This window comes from Argopecten irradians, chromosome 10 (genome assembly GCF_041381155.1).
Source record: "Argopecten irradians isolate NY chromosome 10, Ai_NY, whole genome shotgun sequence".
Lineage (NCBI taxonomy): Eukaryota > Metazoa > Mollusca > Bivalvia > Pectinida > Pectinidae > Argopecten > Argopecten irradians.
Window position 1 is genome coordinate 6,138,839 of NC_091143.1, and position 27,997 is coordinate 6,166,835.

At 34.6% G+C, this 27,997-nt stretch overlaps 1 protein-coding gene across 1 annotated transcript in view; it reads left to right on the forward strand.

Annotated features, from left to right (window-relative positions):
- Nucleotides 1-10,379: 10,379 nt before the first annotated feature.
- The window catches only part of LOC138334057 (neuronal acetylcholine receptor subunit alpha-10-like), a 59,935-nt gene continuing 42,317 nt past the window's right edge, over nucleotides 10,380-27,997 (forward strand). Inside the window, exon 1 of the mRNA XM_069282772.1 lies at nucleotides 10,380-10,936. Coding sequence (XP_069138873.1) covers nucleotides 10,867-10,936 — 70 coding nt within the window. The 5' untranslated portion in view covers nucleotides 10,380-10,866. The remainder of the gene's footprint in view (nucleotides 10,937-27,997) is intronic.

Here is a 27,997-nt window from a genome sequence, read left to right on the forward strand (position 1 = left end):
TATCAGACGAGTCCACATTGCCAGTGGGTTTAATTAAACCATATGATCTCTACAATGTTTGCTACAAAGCTTGATTCGTCGTTCAGATTATGTCAAGCGTCTACATGCCATCGGGTTTTATCAAGAAATCTCCTTGGTTTTGTATTGACGTTTTCTACGAAGAAAGTGTAGAAAAGTGATTGACAATATTCGTTAGAGAGAAGTGAGAAATGACATATTTCCGATATGATTTTCCCCTTCATTGACAAAGACTCCTACCCTTCATTATATCGCCATTTTGTTCCATGACTGTGTACCGATTTTGTACGGCTGGTTGAGCACAGTACTGATTGTCATTTAATGGTTCTCTTAAAAAGGAAGCTGAGAGGCTATTGCGTAATAATCCCCACCGGACGGACAAACCAGTCCGCCGTATGAAGCCTGCCGTACATAACCTCTACTTTTGCTTATTAAGATGCCCGATAGAGCTTCAATGTGTGAATGACTCTCAGGTGTTAGAGGAAACACGTGATGCTTTTTATTAAGATTAGATTAGTAAAAATCCGCCGCAAATTAATCATGCACCAATTAAAAACATTTGAAACCTTGTACCGGAAGCAAATATGAGACGAAGGAATATTGACTGTCAGCCCAAAGGCTATACGACCACGAGCCTGGTATGATGTGTTGACATTTGATACTCAAGAGAAAGCCGTGTAAAGGGCAAAGTTGTCGTTTGATACAGAGCAAGAGGAAACCTTTCAATCTTAGACCATGGCATTATTTTACATTAGCTGACGACTCCTAGACATGGGAAGGGCGGTATTTCAGGGCATCTGTGACCTGAGTACATTATTGGGGATGATTCAGTGGCCGCCATTATTAGCCGTGACAAAGTAGAACATGTACAACAGAGGGAAGGGTCAAGCAAGAACTTAATCAAATTCAATCCAATTACTCCTTGTTTTCTGTAACATACTATCTATCGATGTAAGGGTATGAAATGCAGTTTACAATCATATTGCTTTATAGTGAAAAGCACATTTAGTTTACCTGTTATGATATTTCAAGTCATTTTGATACATGTTAACCCTGTTATGACTGTTTGTTCGTATATTATCAAGCCTGAATAATGGAAAGTTAAACATAACTAGTGACATGGGATTATCATTCAATGTTTAACTGATGGTTTTGCTTAATTTTGTTGAAACACAATCACCTGTGCAGTCCTCACCAATTTGTTTCTAGTGCCATTTTTCAATTTTAATTTCAAAATTTCAACAATTCAAAAGGATAGAGGAAAAGATTAATTGGATAATTATAAATCTATATATGAAACGTACTGTTCAATATTATCGGGATTTCTATGGCTACTGTGTTGCGTGGCTACGTTCTTTCTTCGCAAGAGTGATGCGATCATGCAGGAGTCTACCGTTTACAACGACATGTTATATGTTTGATGTTGATTTTTTCTTGTTCCTTTCACACATGGACTCAACAAATGTCAATAAACCAAGGCAAAAAGATATATAAATGTAAATCAAGTGAATCTTCCATGATGAATCGTTCGCCACTACACATATACCTGGAACTGAATTAAGCTGAAGGTTAGTAGGAGATGGTCGGATTAGTGTCGAGTTAGACGCCACCAGGGTGTCGCTGTAGTGCCAGACCTGTCAGTCCGTCATGCCTGATCAGAAGACTGCGTTCCTAATTAGCTTCAGCCGTTCACACGATCGTTATAACATGTCCTTGTTAACGTCTACTGTTGGTGAATAAGCAGACCTTTGTTTCCGGAACTATTTGTTAAATGCCTGTACTCAATAGTATAAATATAGTATAATATCACTATATAAATTGTGTTTTTTTATTTTATATATTTACATTCTGAGTATTTCGTCAATATGCGAATAAACCAACTGACGAAAACAAACATTTGTCTATGAAAACACTATGAATACCAAATTCTTGTGCATCGATCAGATGATTTCAAACATCACGCCAGTTTCCTATCAATATAAAAATAGTCCCCCACAATATTTAAACTAGAAACCTAATGTGCTGTTTCTTGATATAGAATCAACTAAGGTTTACTGTAATAATTAAATCAAATCTTATTTTAACTATATTTCTTGTTCATCGTTTGTCTTCTGCAAAAAAGCCCGCTTTAAAAATTAGAAAAATACATTTAATCCATATATGATAATTTCATGTATGAGTTTTAAACAATTTTTGTGAGCCTTTGACATGAAAAAATGTTGAAAGACGAGACGATTAAAATAACATAAAATACGTAACGTTTATTACAAGTAGCGAAATTTTGGAGCGTTTCGAAATCAAAATGATACTTGGAAGTTTCGGAAACTGCTTAACTACTTAACATGTCACAAGATGTTATAAAAATTTACTTTTGATTTCCGAAATAACAGGGCTACAGTCCGTAAATATAACTTGACTTGCTCTCAGAATAAGTAAAACATTTTATCGCAGCTATTTTTTTGATTGTCAAACAATTTCAATTATAAACCGATTATGGGATTTTCGTTCGATTTCCCTGCTGCTTGAATTGCCACAAAATATATATTTATAGTTGGTGCTAGAACCTTTAAAAAATCATCAATAAAACAGTTCATGTAGACGAATGTATTGTTTGAGTGATAGATACAGGGAACTATGTATAATGATCATCGCTGGACTAATAACTTAGAAAGACTTGTGTCTATATTTACAGAGATTTTAGGAATATTCTTGGCAAGCACCTAATATATTTTGGTAGGTATACAATAAAACATTATTGATGTTTTACAAACAGAGCCATGCTATTCTCATTCCTCTTGTATAATCTACGTACACGGAACCTTATCTAGGAGCACACCAGCCGCGGCGGAAAATCAACTTTATACTTTCTATTTAGATTTCTGTCAAAATTTATTTATTGTTTTCCGTGTTATATAGGATTTCCCTATGTCGGTCTAAGTTTATTTTATGTCAGATTTTCACAGCGAATGCGTCGTGATTTGAATAAAGAAATAAAGATTTAAACCAAATAAATATGTTTCCAGTGCATGTTCACATGGAATGTTTTCGTTCAAGTGTCATTGTGGAATTTACAGTGAATGTGGGAGTTGCTGTAAAGATTTTTTTAAAAGAAGCGTAAAAAACAGAAAAGAGTTTTTCCTTCTTTAAATACCTTTTAAATACCAACAGAAATTGTATTGATTATTATGAAATAATTTACATATGGTGATATTTGAAGATGTTTCATTTTAAATGTCGTGGTATTTAAACGTAGAATGTCATCTCCCTACTTTAAGGAAATAATCGGTTATCGGTATACTATTAATCAGCCCTTTGTGGTCGCCAAAGACAATACCACGTTCCTAATTTTATTATTTCTGCTTTCTCCTGATGTAAAATTAAGTACTCTAAGGCACGCATCACCTTCACTATTGTCATAACAAATTGTGAAGGAAACTCATTTCTACTAGATGAAAAATTAAAAAAAAATTGTTTGAAGAACGTTATTACCTTAGCGATACTCAAAATATTGCCGTCACTCTAAACAGTATATCAAACATTGAACAAGATGTATTTTAGTCTTTTATGTATCCATTTTAATGTAAAAAGAGTGAATATTCATTGCCAGACCGGAATGCGCATGCTCTTCTACTTCCAAGAGCTACACTCCTTCCTTGCGTTTGAAGTTATCACGCTTCAAAATCCGATATTCCAATTTATTATTTAGATATATAACTCGCCTGTTGCTACACAAACTACGTATTTACATCTGTACTTATTAACTAAGGTGATAAAAAAACCTAGGTAACAATCGAGATCTTGTATCCTGTCATTTAGCATTACAGTTAATAGTTTTATTATTGTTTTCGCTTACAATATAGTTAAGTTTGCATTATTTGTATTGTCGGATGTACACATTTAGCACGTCAGAGATACATGCTCGCATATCGGGTTCATGGTGGGTTTTTTTTTTTTTTAATTTTCTTCGTGACCTCTTATATAATAGTGCATGTTAACAACGGGCTATGTGTATTTTCTTGTTGTATACAGCATTATCCCTTGGGTAAGATCATGGTAAAGGGAGATAAAGCTATATATATATATCGAATCACAAAGATGACAGCTACTGACATCATTCAAATTGGAGTTATTACTACACAGAACATTCTCAATTTTACGATATTGTCCCAGATTTGTATGATAATATAACGAATCATGCTTAATTTAAAAAGATGAAAAGAGTCAATGTGATTATAAGTACAACTGTATCTATGCTGTAGTATCTATGTAACTGGAATGTGACGACCAAAATCAGAAATATTCATCACTTTGAAGTCTCTGCATTGGTAAGAGATTTTACTTTTTATATTTAATTCAGGACATTGTTGTGCTTGAAAATGTCTGATTTATTCGAGTCAAAATATCATTAAAGAATAACATTATAGCCTTATCTACCGAAAACAGCTTTCCATGTTGATGATGTTGATTAAACAAACATACTTTTTTTCTTTGTAGATGGATAAATAAATAAGTTATACCGCCGTACGGGTATTATTTAGAACCGCCATGCTCTTTAGAAAGAGACGCACAGCTGTGGTGTTTGATAGTAAATCATATAAGCATGTACACCATTACAATTGCAAAGGCGAAAAACTTATCACATTGTATACACTTATTTTAGTCTGAGAAAAATCATCAACCGTATCAGTTTCACCACTGTGTATTGAAGATATCTGAATGAACAAGCATATAGATTTTTTTTCGGACATCATTGTACATTGACCTGAAATTCAAATGAAATTGAAGTAAATTCCACATGAACAAAATTCAGATCAGTTTTAGATGAAATTCCTTATGTAAAATACAGGTCAAATTCATATGAATTTCAAGGAAATTTCAGTTCAAGGTTTTACCCTGAATATAAATTTGACCTGAAATATTTCATCTGAAATTGACCTGAAGAAATTGTGCCTTTGTATAACGCATCATTTGTAGTGAATGTATCTTTAACTATGTGCATAACAGATCGCTTATGTCTTATATAGATCAAACCTGTTAGAGAGGCTTTAGTGTTACAGTATCAATAAACTGGTGGGTGTATATATGGATGTGGGTACATTTTGAAAGTATTTAAATCATTAAGAACAGTTAAAGCGTATTTCTGCTCAATTATTGTTGAACTATTATCCCCCTTGATCACGGGTTTGGAATAATTGTTAGAAGCTGATATATATTTTATAACATTATTCATCGACTTACGTGTAGGAAGTAGCACGTGAATGGGACATAATTATATGTTATCAATGCAAAGTTTGTCATACAACCAAGGGAAGTACACACATGAAAACGACAATTAAAAAGAAAGACGAAAAAAAAACTTTGTCGGCGAAAAAACATCGAGAGCAAGTACTTGGGAAACCATGTTAGAAATGACATCGGACGACATTTGTTTCGTGAAGCATTGATTTTCTTAATGAAGGACATAACTAATAATAAATCAATTAGAGCGAACACATTTTCATTTAGTACACTTACTGGTATTCCTCTAAGAAGAAACCTGTCATTTTTTTTTCAACGACTTTCTAGCTAAAAGCAATGTCAAAAATTAAATTAAAATACACTCCATTAGAACAGACACACGTAAAAAAATCTGGTAAAAAAATTTGCTGCTCTCTTTGGCGGTCCCTTTAACATAATCCGTTTTCATATTTCAAATATAAATTTTGTGTGTCCTCTTGTCGCGTCTTATCCTACCAAGCAACAGCGCTAATGAACATTTTAATATGGTAGTTTATTTTCCCAAAATGTCCTGTTCCGGGGTCTAAGCACACATAGGTTCTTTTTTTAATGTTTCGAAGCCTCCTAACATTTTGGAAGAGATAAAGTTGTTTTGATGTATTGTTTTCACCTACATAAACAGAAACAATATATCAGCTTAATTTCAATTGCGAAATGGAACATTTTCAGATGGTTATTTTTTCTGACAAAACGAAATTAAAGTTAATTAGAGGTATTGAGAGGATGTTAGTGATACCATTTCGACAGGGCAGGAGAGTGATAAAATGAAAGTACAGAGGGAAAATGTTTGTACATTATATCATCAGATTCCTTCCCTAATATTCAATTTCCACACTATCTCGCGTATAACACTCAAACACCACACACATACATGTAGTAATATGGATATGTACTACTTTTAATCATATGCGAATATCATTGCACTACCTTAATGAGTATTGTCCATTGTAGGTCAAATTAATTTTGTTTTTGTGCTGACGCATTGAAACCTGCTGTTCGGTTTGATTGTTTTACTATATTAGCGTCTTACTAATAGCCAGGGTCATTTGCGGACGTCTAGGCTTATTGGTGACGGAAAGCCAGAGTAAAAAGTTTAAAGCCACCGACCAGTGGTCTGTACCTGGCAACCGCCCCACATGGGATTCGAACTGGCAATCCTCAGATGGAGAGCTTGTGGTAATTCGTCAGGACATTTAATCGGACTGGGTTTACCGTTAACAACTTCCTAGGGTATGACAGATTGCGCGCGCTAACCTTTTAAACCTGAAGACAATTACGTGACGTCATGACTTCATGCGGTGTGACCTTGGCGTGCATTGTCGATGACGTCATCAATGTTGACGTGCAGACAATAAAACCATGCTCATGTCGCGGTGAAAATGCTTCTGTTTAGGCTTTTAGTTCTTCTCTTCCTTTTGTATATGGGAGAAAAAGAATCATTCCCTACCTATGAGGGTGTGACACAAAAATCACAACCCTTGGAGGAATTCCTGATGTCCAACCCTCAGCAAGCTTAGGGTTGGACGTTCAGGAATTACCCCTCGGGTTATGTTTTTATTGTCAAACCCTCTAGGTAGGGAAAGATTCTATTAGTCACAGGAGTCTGCGACGCCTGGAATCAATGCTCAGTCTCTGTTTAGAAAACAAAGCATACACTAGAGTTAAAAACTTAATTGTAGTGATCGTAGCGTAGCAGTGGTTCCGTGTATTATTTCATTGTCCATTTCTCATGTAAACAAATGTGATAGAGGTGGTCATATTGCACACACAGAAGACCACGTTATATTATATATATAAGTCTATGGGGAATGGGAAATCTTAAATTCAAATTATCCCGACGAGAAAGACAGTAAAATTTTATGAACATGGATTATAATACATTTCGAATGAAGCATGAAGAATTTTTCATAATAGATTGTAATAGGATGCAGGCGTCGACAATTGTATGAAGCAAAATAGGAGCATCTAAGATACATGATGACTACACCATCACACATATCCGTCACTGACATCGACTGATTAGTGTTTATGTGTACAGTGCCAACAAATAGCTAATATGTCGTCATGTGAGGATGGAACGAATCTCACTATGAAAGTATTTGAGTATGGATACTATCTGGAAACCAGAAAATTTAATAAAGCACGTTAAAATTAGTATTGCTAAGTTTGCATTCACCTTCCCATAATTGTCAACTGAAATTTGTTCAAAGTTTATGTTTAAATTAAATAGCGTTTGCTAAAGATTTGCTAGGGATTTTTGCTTCTATTGTGCCTGCAAGACCATACAGCAATGTCAGGTGCGTTTGGTAAGGTCACATAGTACGGTTGCTGTACAAATGTAAATCAAAGTAGATGATGTTAGATTAATATACAAATGTGCTGTATAGCATTGAATACACACGTCCGCTAATGCAAAGTAACAGTATTGATTTTAACTTACACATTTATTTGCTTATATGGAAGTAGGAAACACATTTATCTACATTATGAAAATTAAAAAAAGTTGTATAGCAAATAGATTATTTTATATACAAATCTATAGTTTTCAATCCAACAAATAAGAAAGTAAGCATTAAATTATTTAAAAGACCGGAAGTGCAACAAAGCCATTGTAGGCTTTCCGCACATAACAAACTAGCAGCATGTGGCACTGGATCCCAGTCCTGATTTATTTCGAGTACAGTCTCCTCGGTTCCAGATGGCCGTCCATGTCTATATAGACAAGCTACAGGCAACTGAATTAATCGCATGTGCCTCATCAGCTGGAGATCGTCCCGAATAGTTTTCTGTTCGGGCTAATGAGTATAGCACATTTAGTAGAGGACATGGGATCAATGTTGCTATAAAAGGATGAACAATATACAACGTATACATATATAGCTTCGATGTGGTACAGACGCATTGTCAGAGGAGGGCTTTCATATTAGTCTAAACTCTAGTAGTTAAAGTGTAGAACTTTCATGGAGTTTACTTACCTAATTGTTATACGGTGCCACTCGTTGGAAAAACCAATTACTTTACTAATTGTTAATTTTCATTTAAAACTGTTTTTCCTTCATATAAGAATTTATTCGGTGCATATAATTATTTTTAGACTATTTGATGAAATAAAATATGTTTTAATGTACGATTCTATCGGTTTTTCAACGGATTATTTTTCCAAATCAATACGCAACTTCAATGTTTCTATTGTAACGTCAGAATAACGTCAAGTTATCGCGCCATTCTCTATTTTATTCATAGCGGAATGCAAAATAAAATTAAAAAAAAAAAAGAATAAGGTCGATGAGAAAGCCAAATTTGTACGAAAAGAAAGATGAAACAATTAAATGTTTATAGAATATTTTTATTTGTGGTTAGCTATTGGCTCGAAATAGTTTGTTATTCAAATCCAAAATCTAAGAAATCGGTACCGAAATGTAAAATTGGATAGACAGTGGCTATACCTAACTGGTTTGTAGTTTAATGTGACTGTCGTAGTGCTGATAGTGGTTTGTAGTTTAAGCATACTTTGTTATAAGTGAAACCAGAATCGACCGTAAATTGTAAGTCTATATATACGGGCCTATTTCTAACCGTAACCAGGCCCTGGGAGATAAACACTAGATCAATGGTACCGCTATCTCAGATTAGCACAATTCTAATGTAATTTGTCAGCTAATGATTTGTAATTCATGTCATTAAGTTATCGTTGCTAAGTCTGTGCATAATGCACACGATCAGAGTTCCCCATGTATATATATACCAATGGTCTGGGATGTGGTAGTTGTAATATGCAAACCAAGCTGTAGTTTGATCATTCGTATATTCTGTATATTCCCAAAGGTAAACAATATTCAGAGTCAAATCAAATCTGGACATATAGGAGCACGCGACAGACATAACGGCCTCGTGGTGTCAACACGCGCAGACGACACCTCCGTCACCGGCCAGTCAGCACGTGATAGTGAGGACAAACTCTGTCAAACAATAGAAGCGGTCATTTCGTTATAAGCTCTGTGATTTATAACCATTGCTTAGTTCAGTGAAGGTGGTTGTCCAATCAGTTATATAATATGGACGATTCTGTGACCATTGTGACCTTTATCAAGTATATCTTTCTCCTGTGTTTCGATACAATAGTGTTTTAATATTACTGGACAGTTACGGGGGAACAAAAGGACAATTTACTTTATTGTCATGTTAGAGATTTTTTGCTTCAAATAACAAAAAAGCATACTAGATCGAACCATGTATCCCATGGAGAATAAACATGAGGATTGGTGATGGCTGTATTAGCTAATTATCTTAATACCCAGGTGAAGTGATCGACGTATTCCTGTAACAACACAACGTATTGATAGCTAAAAGAGAACGACATATTTGAATATTTTGTATGCAAATATTTCACGTCTTCCTGTAAAGAAACAATTATTTGCAATTCAAACAACATTGCACATTGACTCGAACGCGAATTGACCGAATGATGGAACTTCGCTTGACTGTAGAGTGGGGAAATTCGATAAAGTTTGGAAATAAGGAAGCCTTGTCTTTAGCAGATTTACCAAAGTTCAGTTGACCTTGTAGATTATGGATGGTACCCTGGCACGCCAATGGCGTCTTTCCACAGTCAAGTATAGTATATGTGTAAAGAACCTATGGAACCAAAAAAATACAAGGCTCTTTACTGATGGGCCCTAACGATGTCTGACGTCTAGGGAAATCTAACGTGGGACTATAGAATGTGACTAAACTTACCGATGGGCACTTTCCGCAATCCGCTAACATTCAATGGGAAATCTCCATGTCTCTATTCATCTGTGTGTTCCGTGAATGGGGGAGACCATTACTGAAAACGTTGAATTATTAATGCTTTGTTTTACTAATATTCATTACTTATGGAGTTTAGTTTCTGATATTTCAATAGAGTTCATCGCGTTGAAACATAAAAACAAACTATGTAGATAGTTGGGTATGTTCAGGAAACGTGGTAAATGAATGCCGTCGCCGGAACTATAATGAAAGCCGCTCTATTGTTCTAGATCATGCGCTAATTAAAGCAAGAACAACGCTTTTTAAGTCCATAAAGGTTTCATATTCAATAACAGGCTAGCTGCAATGTTACTTTTGAATGAAACCAATGTTTCTAATGAGTGGGATTTTTGCCGATCGATTCCTGGCTTGTACCATGTACCAGAGATCTAATTTGCTTATAAACCATCGTCACTTGATAGCACGGTGAACATATAAACCATGTATAACAAGGAACATTACAGTAGTTATTTTATTTAACGTATACCCCAGCCTGTGATTGTTAGGTTCAACGGTGTCTCCGCCGTGGAAGAGGACATATACCAGTGAACAGCTCAGGGGGGCTATAGTATCGCGGACTGTTAGTGCTTAGACCATACATCTGTGTGTCAGCCTGCCAAGAAGCGCTGAGCGGTATTTATATGTTCATATATGTCTACGATTAGTCCCAGGTCTGATTGATTTGTAGTTATGAAGGAATCGTCCTGCCAAGTGTTCGAGGACACAGTGAAGGGGATACCCGTCAACAGTTCTAGGTGACATGTCTCAACACCGACTACTATGGGCGAGGCTTCATTAACCTTCATTCTACTGACGATTCTCATCTATTTAGCGGAATCTTCATTAGCTGGTAAGTTTTTAAGTTGTTTCTGTCCTCCGGCATATTTCCTTTATTACATATATATCCTTTATCGCAGATAATTCCACAAAATCCAGATATCTTGCTAACTATAATTTTGAATATAGTCCAACGTCTTCTCTGTTACAATAATTTCTAAATCTGCGGGCTTTCACTAATCAGCAATAAAAATATCGATTTGTGAAGCGAACAATCGTATAAAAAGGAAATTTAATTCGCTTGTAGTGTTTTAGACTTTTAGTATGGCGAATTTTGTATTATTGTTAACGAAATTATAAACACAGTAGCTTTCATAGCTGAAATTCTCGGAAACAAGCATGACATTTATGTCACCAAAACAACATTTCATCAGTGTTTGTATCATGATCAGCCGAAAGTATGTGTATTACAGCAGTTGTATTGTGATAGTGACTGTTAGATATATATTAAATAATTCAGCCAGCGATAGCATATGGTTGCATTCCAACGCACTCTTTATTGATATATCTAGTCACAATAATCTCTACGTCTCTTGTGATGTGATACTAGAAGGGCCGTGGTTTGATCTTTTACACAAATTTTACATGTTCTCGTGCAGTCAGTAAAGCATTGAAATAATACAGATGGCCGTGTACAAACCGACCAAAGAGTCATCTTATGTATTCTGTACATACAATAATTTTACACAAATGCAGAAAACAGAACAACCTGAACATATGGCATTGATTTCAAATACTCAGCCATTTGTTTTGTATAAATTGTCCTGTGATATTTAAGTATCCGTCGTTGAATCGTAAAACGCACTTTTGAACCATAAACAATACTAAGGTATTGCTATGTTTACAGGGTAATTACAGATACATTAAAAGGTTTTTTGGTCTATTTTACTTGATGGTCCATTTATAAATAAGCCATTTTACCACATTGCTATTGAGCACAATATACAGTTTTGAAATTACAATATGATATTGTTCGGACCAATTAGATAATTTCTATAGAACATGCCATTGTACAAAGATAGTGAAATTTGTATCGATATTTAACTGTTTTCATTTTTCAAAAGACGGGCTACAATCACTTCGTCTAACAGATTTAAAAGCTTCAAACCACAAGGTATTGCTCTTAGCACCAAACACAGACCGCTTCGTTTACCAAACAACATATCTACTGTTTTGATTTATTCAATGAAGCGATGTCTGTCTGATCATCAGTGGATTGTAAGCTCATATTTTCTAAGCAAATACAATATCATGTTAATGTAGTTAAATGGCTTCTTGGTCAATTTTGTTTGAAGTCCCATCTTATAATATTCTATGACTAAAGCTTAGTCAACACAAAAAATATGTGTATTAAAATGTGAAAGAAACTGTAGTAAAAACTACTGTCATTTTTCTGTTGTCATGGAAACTACATAAATGGAAAAAAGGAAAAAATATTTTCGCTGAATTCTTTCTAAGATAAGATACTAATATTTCTACATACGGTTTCATATTAAAGTTCCACCAAGCCAACGAAGGAATTTCTTACCAGTATTATATGAATAACAAGTATTGTGCTTGTATTATGGGATGTAATTCCTAAACAAAGCCATTTTAACATCGGTATAGAAAGATACTGCTGCAGCATTTATCAATTATATGGAATCTAATCTAATCAAATCGTAAAATTTTCTACGCAATATAAAAGCTTTTGACTAAAATTTTATAATGATACTGTACCTTTGAAGTTTTAAGCCACAGAAAGCTGTTATGAAAGGAACTCATTACAAAAAAACATTTTGATAGCAATTATTCCCTCTTTGGTGGTTATTATTCAGGTGCCGACCACCTTGTATTAATATAAAGATGGACATATTTAATATCTATTTGATTTACCATATACAAAATTAACCAGAACTACACAGTTGCTTATTTGTAGTTGTACCACTGACATTTAGATAAACACCATAATGTCCTATTCATTATCTGCCTGATGGCTCATTTCTCCCGTTGTTCTTATAATGGGTGTATTACAAGATGATTGCTATCCGTAAACACTGGGTCTTTGACCTTCATCGTTTTTGCTTTGATAATGCATAGATATACGAATGATCACTGTATTTTCGAATTGTGTAAAACTTAAGGGAGTCTAGGTCAAATTCGGTTAATATCATGTCCACAGAATGTTTACCAAGATAGTGTTTATCTGTTAGAAATGACTGAACTAAATCATTACCACCTGTTTGTATATCATTATAATGTCAGTTGACAATCTGTTATATTATTGTCATATATCTATTAACATTAATTGGATGTTTGTTAACAAATAATAAAGGGTGGAAAACACATTCACCACCCACCTATGTATTGTCCTAAGCGGTGTGGGTCCAAATATTGTAAGACGGTTGTATACTAGCTAATGCTGTATGGTATCGATTAACTATCCTAATAGGCTTGTTGATTGTTTATTCAGAATTTAATAAGGAATTTATAAATATGACTGGTTCAATAATACATATTGACATACAATACTACGCTAATCAAAAATGTAATGAATACAATGTATTTACAAAATTTAGGAAGTGTAGAAGACCTCCCAGTTATCCTAGTCTTTGAAACGATGTCATTTTCACGTCGTCTTTTCGACAACGTTGTCGTTGTTATTATGGCTTTGTTTTGTTTTAATTCGGTAAAAATCGGATTCAAATTACCTGTCCAAGTCTCGATTGTTACATCCATTGCCGAAGGCGTCGTAACTGAAGCCATGAATAGAAGATTTTAATCAGATTAAAACCAGTGAATTATTTTTATAACTACAGTACCAAAAATAACCTATAAATGCTCAATTAAATTACAATAAACAGCTGACGAATAGCCTTCGTTCTAATGAAAAGTCTTTCTAAAATGCAAAACAAAATACCTCAATATGTACTGAATGTGACTACTATCATCATGGCATGTAAGTTTTTTCCCATTGCCTGATAACAGAGCTATATTTTCAAGCAAGCTCTTCACGTCGCCTTTACATGCTTTTCATTTAGCGTGTCATTTTAGCACCTTTGCCCTATTCTAAATACACGTGGTATACAATATATTCATAACATTCATATATAAATACATCGTGCGCGTATAAAAAAGTTTGTTCTAACAATAATGTCTGGAAAGGGATAGAAAAGAATTAAATGACCACCTACCAACCGAATCAGCATGGATGTTTTACTTACCAGGGTAAGTAATTACCTTATACACGCATACATGATGAAATAAACTTGCGAGGATATCACGTTAGAATATTTATAGCGTAGATTTGCAGACATTGCGTCATTGGTGTATTCTGTTATATACAATCTCTGATGCTTTTCACAAGTTTTTTTTCTGAACAAATTTTCTTTACATTAGGTTGTCAAAAAAAGATAAAGTCAACTATGGTATCAAATGCTTTGTCCACTTTTCCCTTAAAATAACGTCATCCTTCTCCTTGTGACGAAGATTTAAGCTGATGTTCTACATAATAGAGATATGAAAATCGTCTAAAAGAATCAGTTTAATATGTCTATTGAAAATACAAAGTGTATTTTAATAGTGGGTCAAACTGTAACTGCAGTTCATAGTTACATACAGCAAGCTAATATCTTATATAATGAGTCTCATTTTCTCGTTAAAATTCATAACGTGAATGACATCATTTTGTAATTATAGGCTTTCTTTTAATTGATTCAATGTGATTTTCATTCCCAATACCATACCCTCTGTCCTATATTTTAAAAGTTAGTTCCAGTAACAACACCTTGTAAGGCCACGTCTGTGATATTATTTCCCTTAACATAGATAGATCATGAAAGTAGGTTGTCAATAAATCAGACCATCACTAATTCTCCATCAATCATATGCTGAATAGCTAGCATGCTCACTTCCCCCTTTGTCTAATATCATTTATGCAATCGTCATACAGCCTGGACATCGGATAATTTTTATTGATATATTTAGTGTATTTTTCAATATTATTTCTTTTGATCATTAGTTTAAACGCTACTTTATGAAAGTAAGTGAGTACCATTGCAATACAATGTTTTATTGAATAGGAATTCGGTAACAAGCTCGTAGCTTTCGAAGAACCATGTCCTGGGTGGTTGTTTGGCATGAAATATAGCAGAATACTGAAGAATTACTTCAAATTATTCAACAGCCCTGACTCCTCGACAGTAAGAAGTTATTTTATGCTAAGCTGTTACTATGAATGTCGGTAATCAGTCCTGTTCACGTTTGTCAGCTGATATGTAGATAATGTAAAATCGTGTGTGATGTGCACCCTTCCTTTAGCTTTTATATTTCCTCTACAAAACAACAAATGTCAGTATCTAGAATTGCTGATTCAATGTAACTGTTTGAATTCCCTATCACGCCATTGAATACCAATTGACTACAGGTTGTATCTATAATACCCAGGTATTCAACATACGTGGCATACCCGTTACACTGGGTAGCTGTGATAAACGTCATACTTATAGTTATGATAGGAGACAAATGGTTCATAATCACCAAAGCCCATGAAAACAATACAGTGAACACAGTGTCCAGCCACATATCATAGTCATTTTCATAGTTATTACTTCATTGAACGTCAGACTTAAATAATGAGAACCATTTTAATATATCCCCCTCTTTTAAATACTTTAGATGATAACCTTTGTGACTAACAATTGCCATATAAAGACAATAATCCTCACGCTATCGGTACCGTGCGTCAACGTTTCATAGTCCCTTGATACATTATAGACAAAGTATATCGATACACACGTACACTTGTATATTATATGTGACGATCAGGGAATGCATGTACTTGACTCTCGCAATTAATACATAAGGACCATCTCCAACTTGTTAGCATGCAAGCAAAATATTAAACAATCTAACACTTAATAACCCTTGCGTTGAGCTTGGTTGGGAAACTTGATTTACAAACCCATTATTAAAGACCGGTCCACCACCTTTAAGCGTTATATATGAAACCAAAATCATCATGTTACTAAAGTGATAAGTGTCATAGAGCCTATTTTCTTAATGCTCTAGTAATTATATCTCGTTATTTATCGTAAAGAAAATGAAAAAAATAATACATTTCATCTTGAGCATTGAACATAAGGTTTGTTAAAGCATGCAAACTTATGAAAGCATATACAATGCGTGTTTTATTTGGTGACCAGTTTTGTATTTACCTATTATAAGTTTTTTCCAGAGTAATTGTATTACAGGGTAACTAATGAATCATAGATTTTGTTAACATTTTACATTTACATTTTTAGGTACAGGTACATGTAATTTTTCCCGAATTGGCACACTTGCGTAGTTGATTCCTTATGAACCGGTATTTTTGCTGAGGAACACAAGATCGAATAGGAAAAGAAAGACACTCTCTACAAATGAATGTAACACACTTTACTGACCTCGCCATGTGTCAGTTCCACTCAGTTACATAGGAATATAACATTATTTTGGTGTCCCGTTTTCCATCTTTAAAATTAATACATTCTCCTCTTGCTAATCTCTTCAATGTATTTGAAACGCCAACGATCGGATGGCGTAGTTGTTAAGATGCTTACACGTCACCTAGCTTGCTGGGGTCGATCTCCTGTACGGATATGGAAAGGAGGTTCCCGTCGATCTAAACGACCCCCACTAGCTTGTATTATACGTTGTATAACTGTTTCGCAATCGATGTAAAATAAATTAAGTTTATAGTAAAGTTAACGCTCATGACAAGTATTAAATACCGCGGAGACACATCTGAATAATTGGATTGAGTAAATTCATACTATTGTACATTAGTTTCATTTAGCCCTCATCTTAAGCATTCTTAAGTTACCAATGGTTAATCTATTAAGCATATTTACAGTTTTAGCAAAGATATTTCAAAAGTGAACATTTCTCTCTCCTTTATGTGTACATATGTTTTTATAGAAGAGTCTAAATGTATAGTATTCTTCCAGTATTGATGTTTTACGATTTAACACCATACTTCATTTAGACGTCGTCAGAAAATAAACACATATGTTGATTACGTTGTTCAAAGATATAAATCTCTCAAATAGTAATCAAATGGGAACATCATTAGGGAATCGCGTTGCTTAGCTGTAGCCAGTCTGGTCAGTGAAATGATCAGAAACATTGAGAAAAAATTTTAGATATTAAATTAAATCTCCTGCATCTTGTTTTCATGTTACCCAATAAAATAATGCAATGTCTTTTCTAATGACGGGCAAAGTGGTGAATTAGTTAAAAAAAAACTGCGTTAGCCTGTTGACAATTTCATTTATAGCATTCATTCTGTTAAAGATGTACCACCGCCGAAAGAGCATGAACCATGCTCATCATTTTTAATTTGTGAGTAATTAACACAAAAATAATAATTTATTTTACTTTTGTTGCATGCGGAATCAGTACTTCATTCCATATAGGACACAGTGCCACAGATGTTTTCTTTTTCTTTTTTAGGATGCGATTAATTGTTTTTAATATTTTTTTTATCTTGAAGGAAAATTAGAAGCTCAAACTTTTTTATAGTGGTCAGTACCTTTTGCAACTGAGGAAAAATACATTAAAAAATCGTCTGCTGCTGTTTTTGATAGAGATAAAAAAAAGCATTTGTCAGCGGTGGAGCATCTTTCATGGAATATTAACTTTTATCTGGTCTAGTTAACAATTTCAATTCGAAATACTTTTATTGACAATAACGGAACCATAGGTGTTGGTATATCATTGTATACAAATGAATTGTATTGATGAAACGCACTAGCAATTGTAAACGCAATTCATAATGACGAGCGACGACATGATTTAATATTTATGCCAGTTCCGGATTTTATCGATTTGCCTAAATGCTCCAAGAAACGAATGTATTTAATTATTTTATACTTGAATGCTTTGTTTATACCAAAAATGTATCTATCATTGATATTCGCTCAAATAAATTCTTTAAATAATTACCAAAGACGTGTCTCCGAATACGTTATATCAACTGGCATTTTCTTTAATCGAATTCCCACAACGTTTATAAACACATGCCCATTTCACTAGAATTGTGACTGTTCCAAATTGATGTGATTCTTTAAAAATATGAAAACCTAAGTGAAAAGAATTACTCTGATGTCATGTCAGTTTAAATCACAGCAGTATGTACCGAAAGCGGGAATCTGTAATATGAAGCAATATAGCGATTATTGATATCTCTTGTATATAATGTCCGGTGTATACATATATAACAAAGCTAGGTATAAATGAGCAAGTCTTTGGGTTAATAATATACAATTATGAAAGTTTATTGATGTTGATATGGTGTTTTACCACCCTGGTGAAATGCAAAATTGACTGAGGTCATTTTAGATTCTAACAAGCGGTATTACACAAGGACAGAATCAAATGTCCTTAAATTTCATTGAGATAATGAATTATTTAACAAATGCCAAAAAATACTCAGTTGTGCATGCTCATCGTAAGAACGTAAGAAGAAGGCTGACCATAGATAGACACCGTGAAGAAATCAAAATTTGAGGTGTATTGAGTTCTAAGTTTGATATAGACTCGGTGTTTCTAAAAATAGAAACAACGGTTGGATATGCTATTTATCGAATTCGACATGAGATTCGAAACAAATCAGAGAGAATCTTGTATTATTTTCAGATACTCTCTAAATACTTGTGAAACTATAAATCAGACAAGAATCAGACAGCAGATGATACCAACGTTTCTACTGGGAATATGGCACAAACAAGCATTGGACGTCTATTTTGAAAATTACATTTCTGCTACATACTTTAAACTTTTCGTATTAGATGTATACAATAACAAGTGTAAGCTAAATTATTATCCGTTTCGGGCATTATTATCAATAACTTATTATTGTTCAATGTATGGAATAAGAGATTGTGGGACGATATCATTCTTATTGATACCCCTCTCACTTGTCTGTAGAAAAAGGTAGTCGATATATTTTCTAAAAGTAACATGATATGTATATTGACGTCCGCGGATATTGTTGTAGAGTTTTAAGTCAAATTCATTAACCTGGACTTTTATTGTTTTGTCGATATTGCGCTTATTGAAGTCCGAGAACCTACTGCCTTGTATAGGAGATCACATAAAACACTGAAGCAGATAAAGTAAACACCATCGACTTGGAATCTAGAACATGTCTCCCATAAAAGTATTCTTTGTTCACAGACTTATATATTGGTATCGGCAACAAGCCTCTGTATTTAAAAGCAGGAAATACTAAAGGCATAACTTCGTCAAAGTGACAATATCGTTGAGACTGGTAAATGGCCGGTTTGACACAGCACTAGCCGTAGACAGGCTCTCTATACACATTGTGCCGTTCCAAGACATGGATATGGGTAATGTATCTGCATGTAATATTGTAATTATGATAGTTAGTACTGAATTACCATGACTTTGCTCAGTAATAAATGCTACATGGATATAGTGCACTCAACATAATAACTGTTATAAGGTACAATGTCATGATCACTGAACCTTAATAATGCCAAACTGCTAAAATGCTTCAAATTAGGTTGAATTATAATCGAATCACATCTATGACAGCACTCCGGTGGGATTTCGTGACATCAGGAACGTAACCTTGGTTATATACATAAGTTATGCTACACTTTCAAACTGTATTGTTACACATATATGAGCAAACTAAAAAGGAAATCGTGAATTATGAAGGCATAGTATTGAAAGTAGTGTAAAAAGACTTTAGGATATCACCAGTTATATTAAGACATGACGAATGACTGCGAAATGTATCATATTGATAATGTGGATTTACCTATTACACTGCCATGTGACATGGCCCTGCAGGTAGGGCGTTAGAATTGTACCTGCTGCCCCTATTGCATGATCGTAAAAGGCGACTAAATTTAGGATCTTATCTTTTCTCTTCTTCCTACTTGACTTTATGTTTCCTAATGCCTCCCTTGGCACCGCCTCACTTTTGGCCTTGAGTTAAGCGTTCGCCCCTGTGAGGAAGGCTCTGGGCTCTGTCCCCTGCCCGAGACACACCAAAGTCTATAAAAGTGGTAGTTTCTGCTCCTGCTTAGCGCTTAGCAAACAGGGAGTGGGACGACTGGTTTGCCCGTTGTCAGTATAATGTGACCGGGTGGGGTGTGTTGCTTGGTGTCTTCGGCGGCATGCTTCAGTGATATAGCACTATAAAAAGGACAATAGTACCACTATACAAGAAGACACAACAAGAATATACCGCAGTCTCCCAAAACATGCACCTGGCACAACATACACGCAACACACCGCATACATGGGAGGCCGTCCTTACATGACCATAGCTGTTAATAGGACGTAAATTAATCAAATAAAATGTACACGTGAATATCATTCTGCATTCTTATTTATCCATTACAATGCCATGTGACAATCTACACGTGAATATGATTTAGCACTCTTACCCATTGCAATGTCATGTGACGAATTACACTTGAATATCATTCAGCACTCTTATCCATTACACTGCCTTGTGACATGTTACACGTTGAGTGATATGAGCGGATATGTGCCTGAACGATCTTACCCCATGCAATGATATGTGCCATATCGCGTAAATACCCTTCAAGTGACTGTCCCTCAAACACTCTCAGCCCTTACGATACGATGTGACAAATGCCGTGAAAGTCGTACGAATGATAGAAGTGGATTTGCCTATCCAACAGCTTCACCCATTACAAAATGTCGTATCGCATCACCCAAAGACGCTGACAGCAGTCTCAGAAAAACTTATTCGGTCTATAGATAAATACGCCTGGACGTATTCCGTAAAGCAGCCGCAACAGTGTGTACAATTGATTTGATATTCTCTAAATTTCTCAACATACCGGCTTGTTTGAAATCCGTGTAATGCCATCGTCATCGAATAGATACAACAGCTATATATTGCGCTGCATACAAATCCGAACGGAGGCATTATATTGGCAGTCCAAGACTGCAATAGGAGAAATAAAGTCTGGTTTTTACATTTATAAATCCCGTGCGTCTATTTTGTGGTAGAGCCGATAATACTACAGGAGATATACCTACTAAAGACAAAATGTCCTTAGCATAACCCCTGTGAAGCGAACAATAAATGATGCAAGATTTAGGATCAAATTAATATGTTTCTGGTTGGTACAGAAGGTAAAAACAATTGCTATACAGATACAGCATAACAAACAAACATGTAGACGAACACGTTGTGTTAGTGTTATTTCGGACTGAAGAAGGCCCTATAGTGGCTGAATATATATTCCATAGAAATGATTTTGATTTTACTTTGAATTTATTTTGGCCTTTTATTTCGGATTATTAATATACTAGCTTTATACCGTTTTTCCTCATTAAGATACAGCATACCTTTTGAGATTATGCCTATATAACTTACAGCTGTTCTCTTCGTGTATAACTAGTTAGTGTTACAATTGAAAATTTGACTTTACTAAATCTGTATCATAAACCCTATGTCCTAAAGTATTAAGCAAAAGTATATCCTTTTGAACCATGAACCAAACATTTCAGAATAATTCAGTTTCTTTAGACAGTGTATTTATATTGTCTCTTATTACCACAGGAATAACTTAAAGCGTGCTAAATCAGCTAACCGCCATTCTCTGTGACAATACAAATAAAACATGAGCCCGTTCTCTGTAACCTATCATCCATCCATTAGTTCGAATTTACTTCTTGTTTACAATCCTTATTAGACCATAACACTGCAACAAACAAAACTACAAAATTTTGAGGAATTTGCGAGAATGCGCTATCATGCATCATACAAGTTCTGATTTTTCTCTTTAAGTATGATAGTGGCAGGTGTGATTTTCGACTGATAAACAGCGGATTCCGAAATAAATTCTAGACGATACCTAACGCACGTCGAACTCAAACATTAAACAATATTTTTTACCAAAGATTCTCGTTTTGTTTTGGTATTCATTTTCACATCTTAATAACGAATATCTAGATCGACGTAATATAAGTCAAACATCATATAATTTTATATTACGGTATTTCTTATAGCTCTGTACTATTCAAGTAACACGACATGCATGCCATTCCTATCACTAAGGCTTGGTGCCCGTTGCGTTTTATGTCCGATGGACAACCGTAAGATCAAGTTAATTTTGGAAAACCCGCGGTGCAGACGCCATCTCTAATCAATTCGAATTTTTGTCATTGCTTTGGAAAGACATTGGTAATTCGATATTTGTGTTCGAATATATCATCTGCTTGGATTATTCTGGTGTCTCTCTTTGTATTTAATCATCCCCAAACATATATGCAGCGTTGTTGTGCCAATGGCGCTGTTTGTTAACGGCTGCCGCCGTTATGTGTACATAAGCTTGTTGGATGCAATCATCTGATAAAATCAACACCAGTAATCGGATGTGAGGTAACAATAATCTTCTGTGTTAATTCCATGCTCAGCCTGAACTCTCCTTGTCTATATCTTAAAGGCAGAAACCGATATTACCCAGTCAAGCGGGAATAATATCATCACTTATGTGACCGTGATACTATTGTTTTATCATGCCATGGAGAGTGGTGCATACGCGTTAGCTTTTTTTTTAGTAAATATCATTCTTAATGAGGAAATATCCTACACCAGCAGAGTCATAATAAACATGGCGTTCTTTGTTTGAATATCAACAAATAAAATATTATGATAAAAAGGTCGATAGCTCGATAACATCTAGAAAGGTAATTCTTGTTTCTTTAAAATTGTTGATTTAAAAGATTGAAAAGTAATATCTATATAGTATGTTCACAAACCTAGATGACAGGAGAGAAAAGATTGAACGCTTAATATCTGCAAGTGTTAACCGTTTAGGTCCGTCTCTTTTCAGTAGATCTACAAATGTCTCAGTACACTGCTAGTTTGTAACCAGGAAGTCCGTCTCCATGTTACCCAGACTATTATAGTTTGTAACCAGGAAGTCCGTCTCCATGTTACCCAAACTATTATAAGTATCCCTTGGGTCAGTATTTACCCCTAATGGGCTTTGTTTTTACACAAAAAGTGATCTTATCTCAATTAATTGGCAACCGAAAGCTCCGCAGTTTATTTCTATTTTCTGGCGGTGCAGAGAAAAGTATTGTTTAACTAGGCTGCTATGTTACAGTTGATTCATATTCTTATTCTGCATATTGCATATTTTTCACTGAATTAAATGCATGCATATGCATGTGTTCACACATCTTGTTTCGGTTGGTTTATGATATTTATTTTTTTTGTGTTCCAATAACCGTTTGTGTCACATTTATACCACATCATTTTATTTATTTTAAGTGCAATTAGACATTGAGAAAAGACGATAATGATGTTAATGAGGTACCTCCATCTCTGCACTCAAATTGTTATAATTATTCTGTCACACATTATAATTTTGTTTGTTTTATTAATTGATATCCCATTAACAGCCATTATTTTTTTCATTTAAGCTTTAATGACGGTATTTTTTTTAACTTAATCGGGCATGAAAGAAATTTTGTTTGCAAACTTTGTGAATCTACGAAGCGGATTCTCACAAAAGTTTGGAAACAAAATTTATATCATAACCCGATAAAGTTAAAGAAAAAATAGTGACATTAATGCTTATAATTAATTGTTCAGACTACATTGTACTTGATAAAACTACATGAAATACGTTTAAACATACGATACCATTGTTTTTCCATTGGCTGTTTTTTTCTAAATCACTACGCAACGTCGACGTCTCTGTTGTTACGTCATGATAACGTCGGATTTTGCGCAATTCTCGAATGTTTTCTTCATTGTAGTGAAGAAAAAGAATCCGCCAATCAGAAAGTCGTATATATTATAAAAACAAATAAAACTTATTTATAGAGGTATGACAAAAGAATCAGATAGTCTCTGCATTCCTCTAAATGAAGAACCAAATGCCAACTGCTGCAGTAATAACATTTAAAATCTGCTTTGTAATGAATAACAATATGATCATGAAAAGGGTTATTCAATTTTGGTAGTACATTTTACTCATAATTAAGTGTTCTTGTCATCATCAATTTGTCTACTGTTATCATTCTATGTATAGCATTTGAAAATATCCTTCTTTGATATTTTTAACATCATTGTTCTAGTTATAGCTATTTGCAAACGCCATTTATAAAAAAATTACGGCAACATGCATCTGAAATATCGCTAGCCGCGATTGAAAAACTAAATGTGGACTTATTAATAACATTCGCATGATTTACAAATGCGTGACATACACAAGAAACATACCAAAAACAAAATTAATGTCCTTTACGCATACGTCCGTTCCTAAATCCAGAGCTCTGCCTACGTAATATGTATACATTGATTCATTCCTTCTCGTCTTTTGTAAGGAAAGCCGAGTAGTCATGCAATAAGTTAAACATGTCAACTTTGCATTTTCCCAGTTATTTGCGATGATTAAAATTGTAAAATCAGATGCCTACTCCCCATCCATTCAAGACCTAATATAAGATAATTAACACTGCTAAAAGGGAACCAAATTTAGGAGCAATTACTTGCAGGAAGCACACTTTAATGTTACCTATAGATCTAACTGTTCGAAAATTAGCCTCAACATTTCTCAATTTAGGACAGGAAAATACCAAACTGCTAATTGACGTATCTTTTTTGTGAAACAAAAAATATCATAGTGTGCACTTCGGCATTAACTACAAATTAATTAGAACTCGGTGAGTGTAAAACGGATTAGGAACCAGAGTGTAGTAATTTGTGTTGACATTAGAGGAACTATTTCTTTAGGTGCGTTATCGTAAACAGTCATATTCGCCAATAAATCAAAGTCGTGTGCACATTACACACATGACGGATTCGCTTTAATAGGTTTTAAGAAGCTATAATATGTTCCCACGTTTTTTGTGTTCAATATGTCCTGACTAACGTTATATGTGTTTTATCGTTAGATCATATTACTTCTAACGGAAATCAGTGGCTGTTACAAACCGAGGTACAGAAAACTCCGGTAATTAGGATTCTGAATGTCATATAGGGACTGAAACGATAACAACTTCAGAAATAGTGAGTGCTGTGAGTAGCCTGTCCTAATGTAAACGACCTTAATGCAAAGATATATGTTAACGGTATTATCCAACCTTGAACATGTGAAATATGGGACATGCTGTATGTTCAAAATACTGGCACCTTATACAAAGTCCAGATAAATTATTATATGTACACTACATATCTGTTCCTCTAGAAAGATTCAATACACCAACCCCTAGTCGGTCACACTTTTTTAAGTTCATTAAGGGCGGGCCACGATCTATTTGCGGAATAATTAAACATTTAACTTTCTATGTTATCTATGTTCTATATAAGTGACAGAGCTTTGCAGGCAATCTTCATAAAGCTCCCTGAATTTCAACACATACACAGATTGAGTTGGGCACCTCTCATAGGTTACATTGGACAATAACATATCAAGGTTACAAACTACCGGTATTCCCTTCTAGTTTCTCACATAAAACCTTTTCTGATATATTTATATATCTGTGCTTTTTACGTATTTCATAGCAAACATTACAATGCCATATTTTTCAATCGGAGATAGCTAAGATAAAAGATCTCAAAAAACTAATTGTTCAGCGACCGATTCTCGCCATCGCACGTGATTTTTTTACGGAAATCTGCATGGTTACGTCTTCTATCAGAAGATTACTTTATGAAAATCCCCGTGACACCATCCAAATGCACGTGTGATGGCGATAATGGGTACTCGTCTGGGGTTAGGGTTGATAAGAATATGCATAAACGGACACACTGTTACTTTCATCCAGTCTTTTTTGTGTAATAAACCGGAAGCAATGACCTAGTTCGTAATTATAGATCCCGGATTTTTTCTGTCGTTAAAACCTTTAATCATTGATGTTTTGTCATGTATTAATGCAGCACAGAGGCAGTAACTATGGACTTGATAATCAGGCCACATTGTCCCCATCATCGGGTTTTGTATGCCTACTTAGAGCTTCTAGAAATGGTTGGCGCTGTGGCGTTTCTAGGGAATTGTGTCATTTAGCATAAAATCCGATACATTTTATACGGAATAATGTTGTGCATATGTTGTTTTTTTATTTGTTATATACAAAATAAATCAGAATTATTGGTACGTTGAAGACCATCGATGTGTATAATATTTAAAAACCTGTACAAAAGAAATTTTGTATATCTTTACTGAAATGAGATACATGTTTATACAGGACTATCAACAAAATTTTTGGATTCGAGAATGTAATGAAGTTTTAACATTAAAACAAGGATATTTATCAAATTAAAAACGTCTATCAAATATAGGACCAAAGAACTAAAATAAAGTCATTACATGTATGTATATCTGCTACAGATTAACACATTAGTTGAACTATTAATATAAATATCAAAACAGTTTTGTATCCATCGGCCTTTCGAAATCCATCGGCTATGATTTTGCAATATTCAATGTTATTTCTTAACATAGCCATATTTTCTATTTACAGAATACAAATACGATAAATACGACTATGTGTCTTCAAATTTTACGTTTCAAAATATAGTACACAGTTAATGTATTTCGCATGATATTTTAGCTATTGATACCTATACAGGTCATAGTTCACTGGTTACCAATATATATCTCAGGTTTACGCAATCATTAGAAAACAATTTCTACATGTCCTTGAGGCCAATCAGTTTTGTGGACACGTGTCCTGTGATGTTGTATGTTATAACATTTCTATAACAAAATTGCAGAAAGGTTAGTAGTCGAATTTGACAAAACAGGTAGATTATGGCGCACAGCGGTTCGTTTATGGTGTTTCCTGAGGATTTAGAGAATAAAAAGCAATAGCATCACTATGTATAGTCAAACCTGCCTTAGCGACCACAGCTGCTTTCCCTTTGTCCATTGGGTGGTTGTTATAGACAGGTATGGCTTCCCACCTACTTGGAACGTTCAATTTTTTAATCTTCCAAACCGATATTTATCAAAGCAACATTCATCGGAGTCCGATTCTCTGATTGGCCCATTCACCGGAGTCCGCTTCCCTGATTGGTCCATTCACTGGTCTACACTAACAAGCTAAAGCAATCCAACTTCTGACAATATTTTAACTTAGATTATAATAGGAAATTTAGCAAAACTAACTTATCAACCAACGATCTAAATTTTATATTGAGACCAAGGGCATTGTAACAAGCAAAAGCTTTTGTATGAAAGTTAGAATTTTCCTGTGACAATGAAAATGGTACACACGGGATATTAAAGAGCTCTTGTTATCTTAGAATTCAGACAGTAGATATAAAAAGGGGTTCGCCATTGTACTAGGTGTTTGTGTTATATGATGTTTGTTAATAAGTAGTTGTGGATAAAAGATTATTCTGACACATATTTATATCAGGGTTCATTAGACAAGACACTAGGTGCAGAAATCGATTGTCAGGGTCAATTATTGGACCTGACTGAAATGAAGCCTAGGATGTTTTGTTAGCCTTATATAGTGCTTACGTAAATTGGTTTATAAAAATCATAATTTACTTAAACTAGTTCCTAAAAGATCTATACGAAAACGTAATACTTTATAAGAATATTTTGACATCGCACTTGCAGCCTTGTTTGTGATACCATTCATCACTGCGCTCATCTTATGACGGTCAAAAGTGTATCTTTGTAAATAGCGTTGAAGTTATCGTAAATCACTTCCTATCATTGTTGTCTATGCTCTATATATTTCAGTAGAGTTCTGCATGGAACGGTGGTAAATTATATAAACCTATTATTCATAATGCTTAATGCGTATTTGCAACTGGATATCTTCAAATTAATACTCATTAACAATGTATAATAAAATCACTGGCGCACAAAAACGACTTCACACTAGAGGGGTCCCTCGACGTCTAAATGACCAATTTCTTACCGAGAGCCCAGTAGCAGCGTATTTTACACGGCAATTATATTGATGGGCCATTAACGCCAGGACGTGCAATGCCCTAGAATACACAAAGCATTGACGAACGCCAAAATCGTTTTTTACAACGTGCAATCACCGGATAGATCTAAGCGCG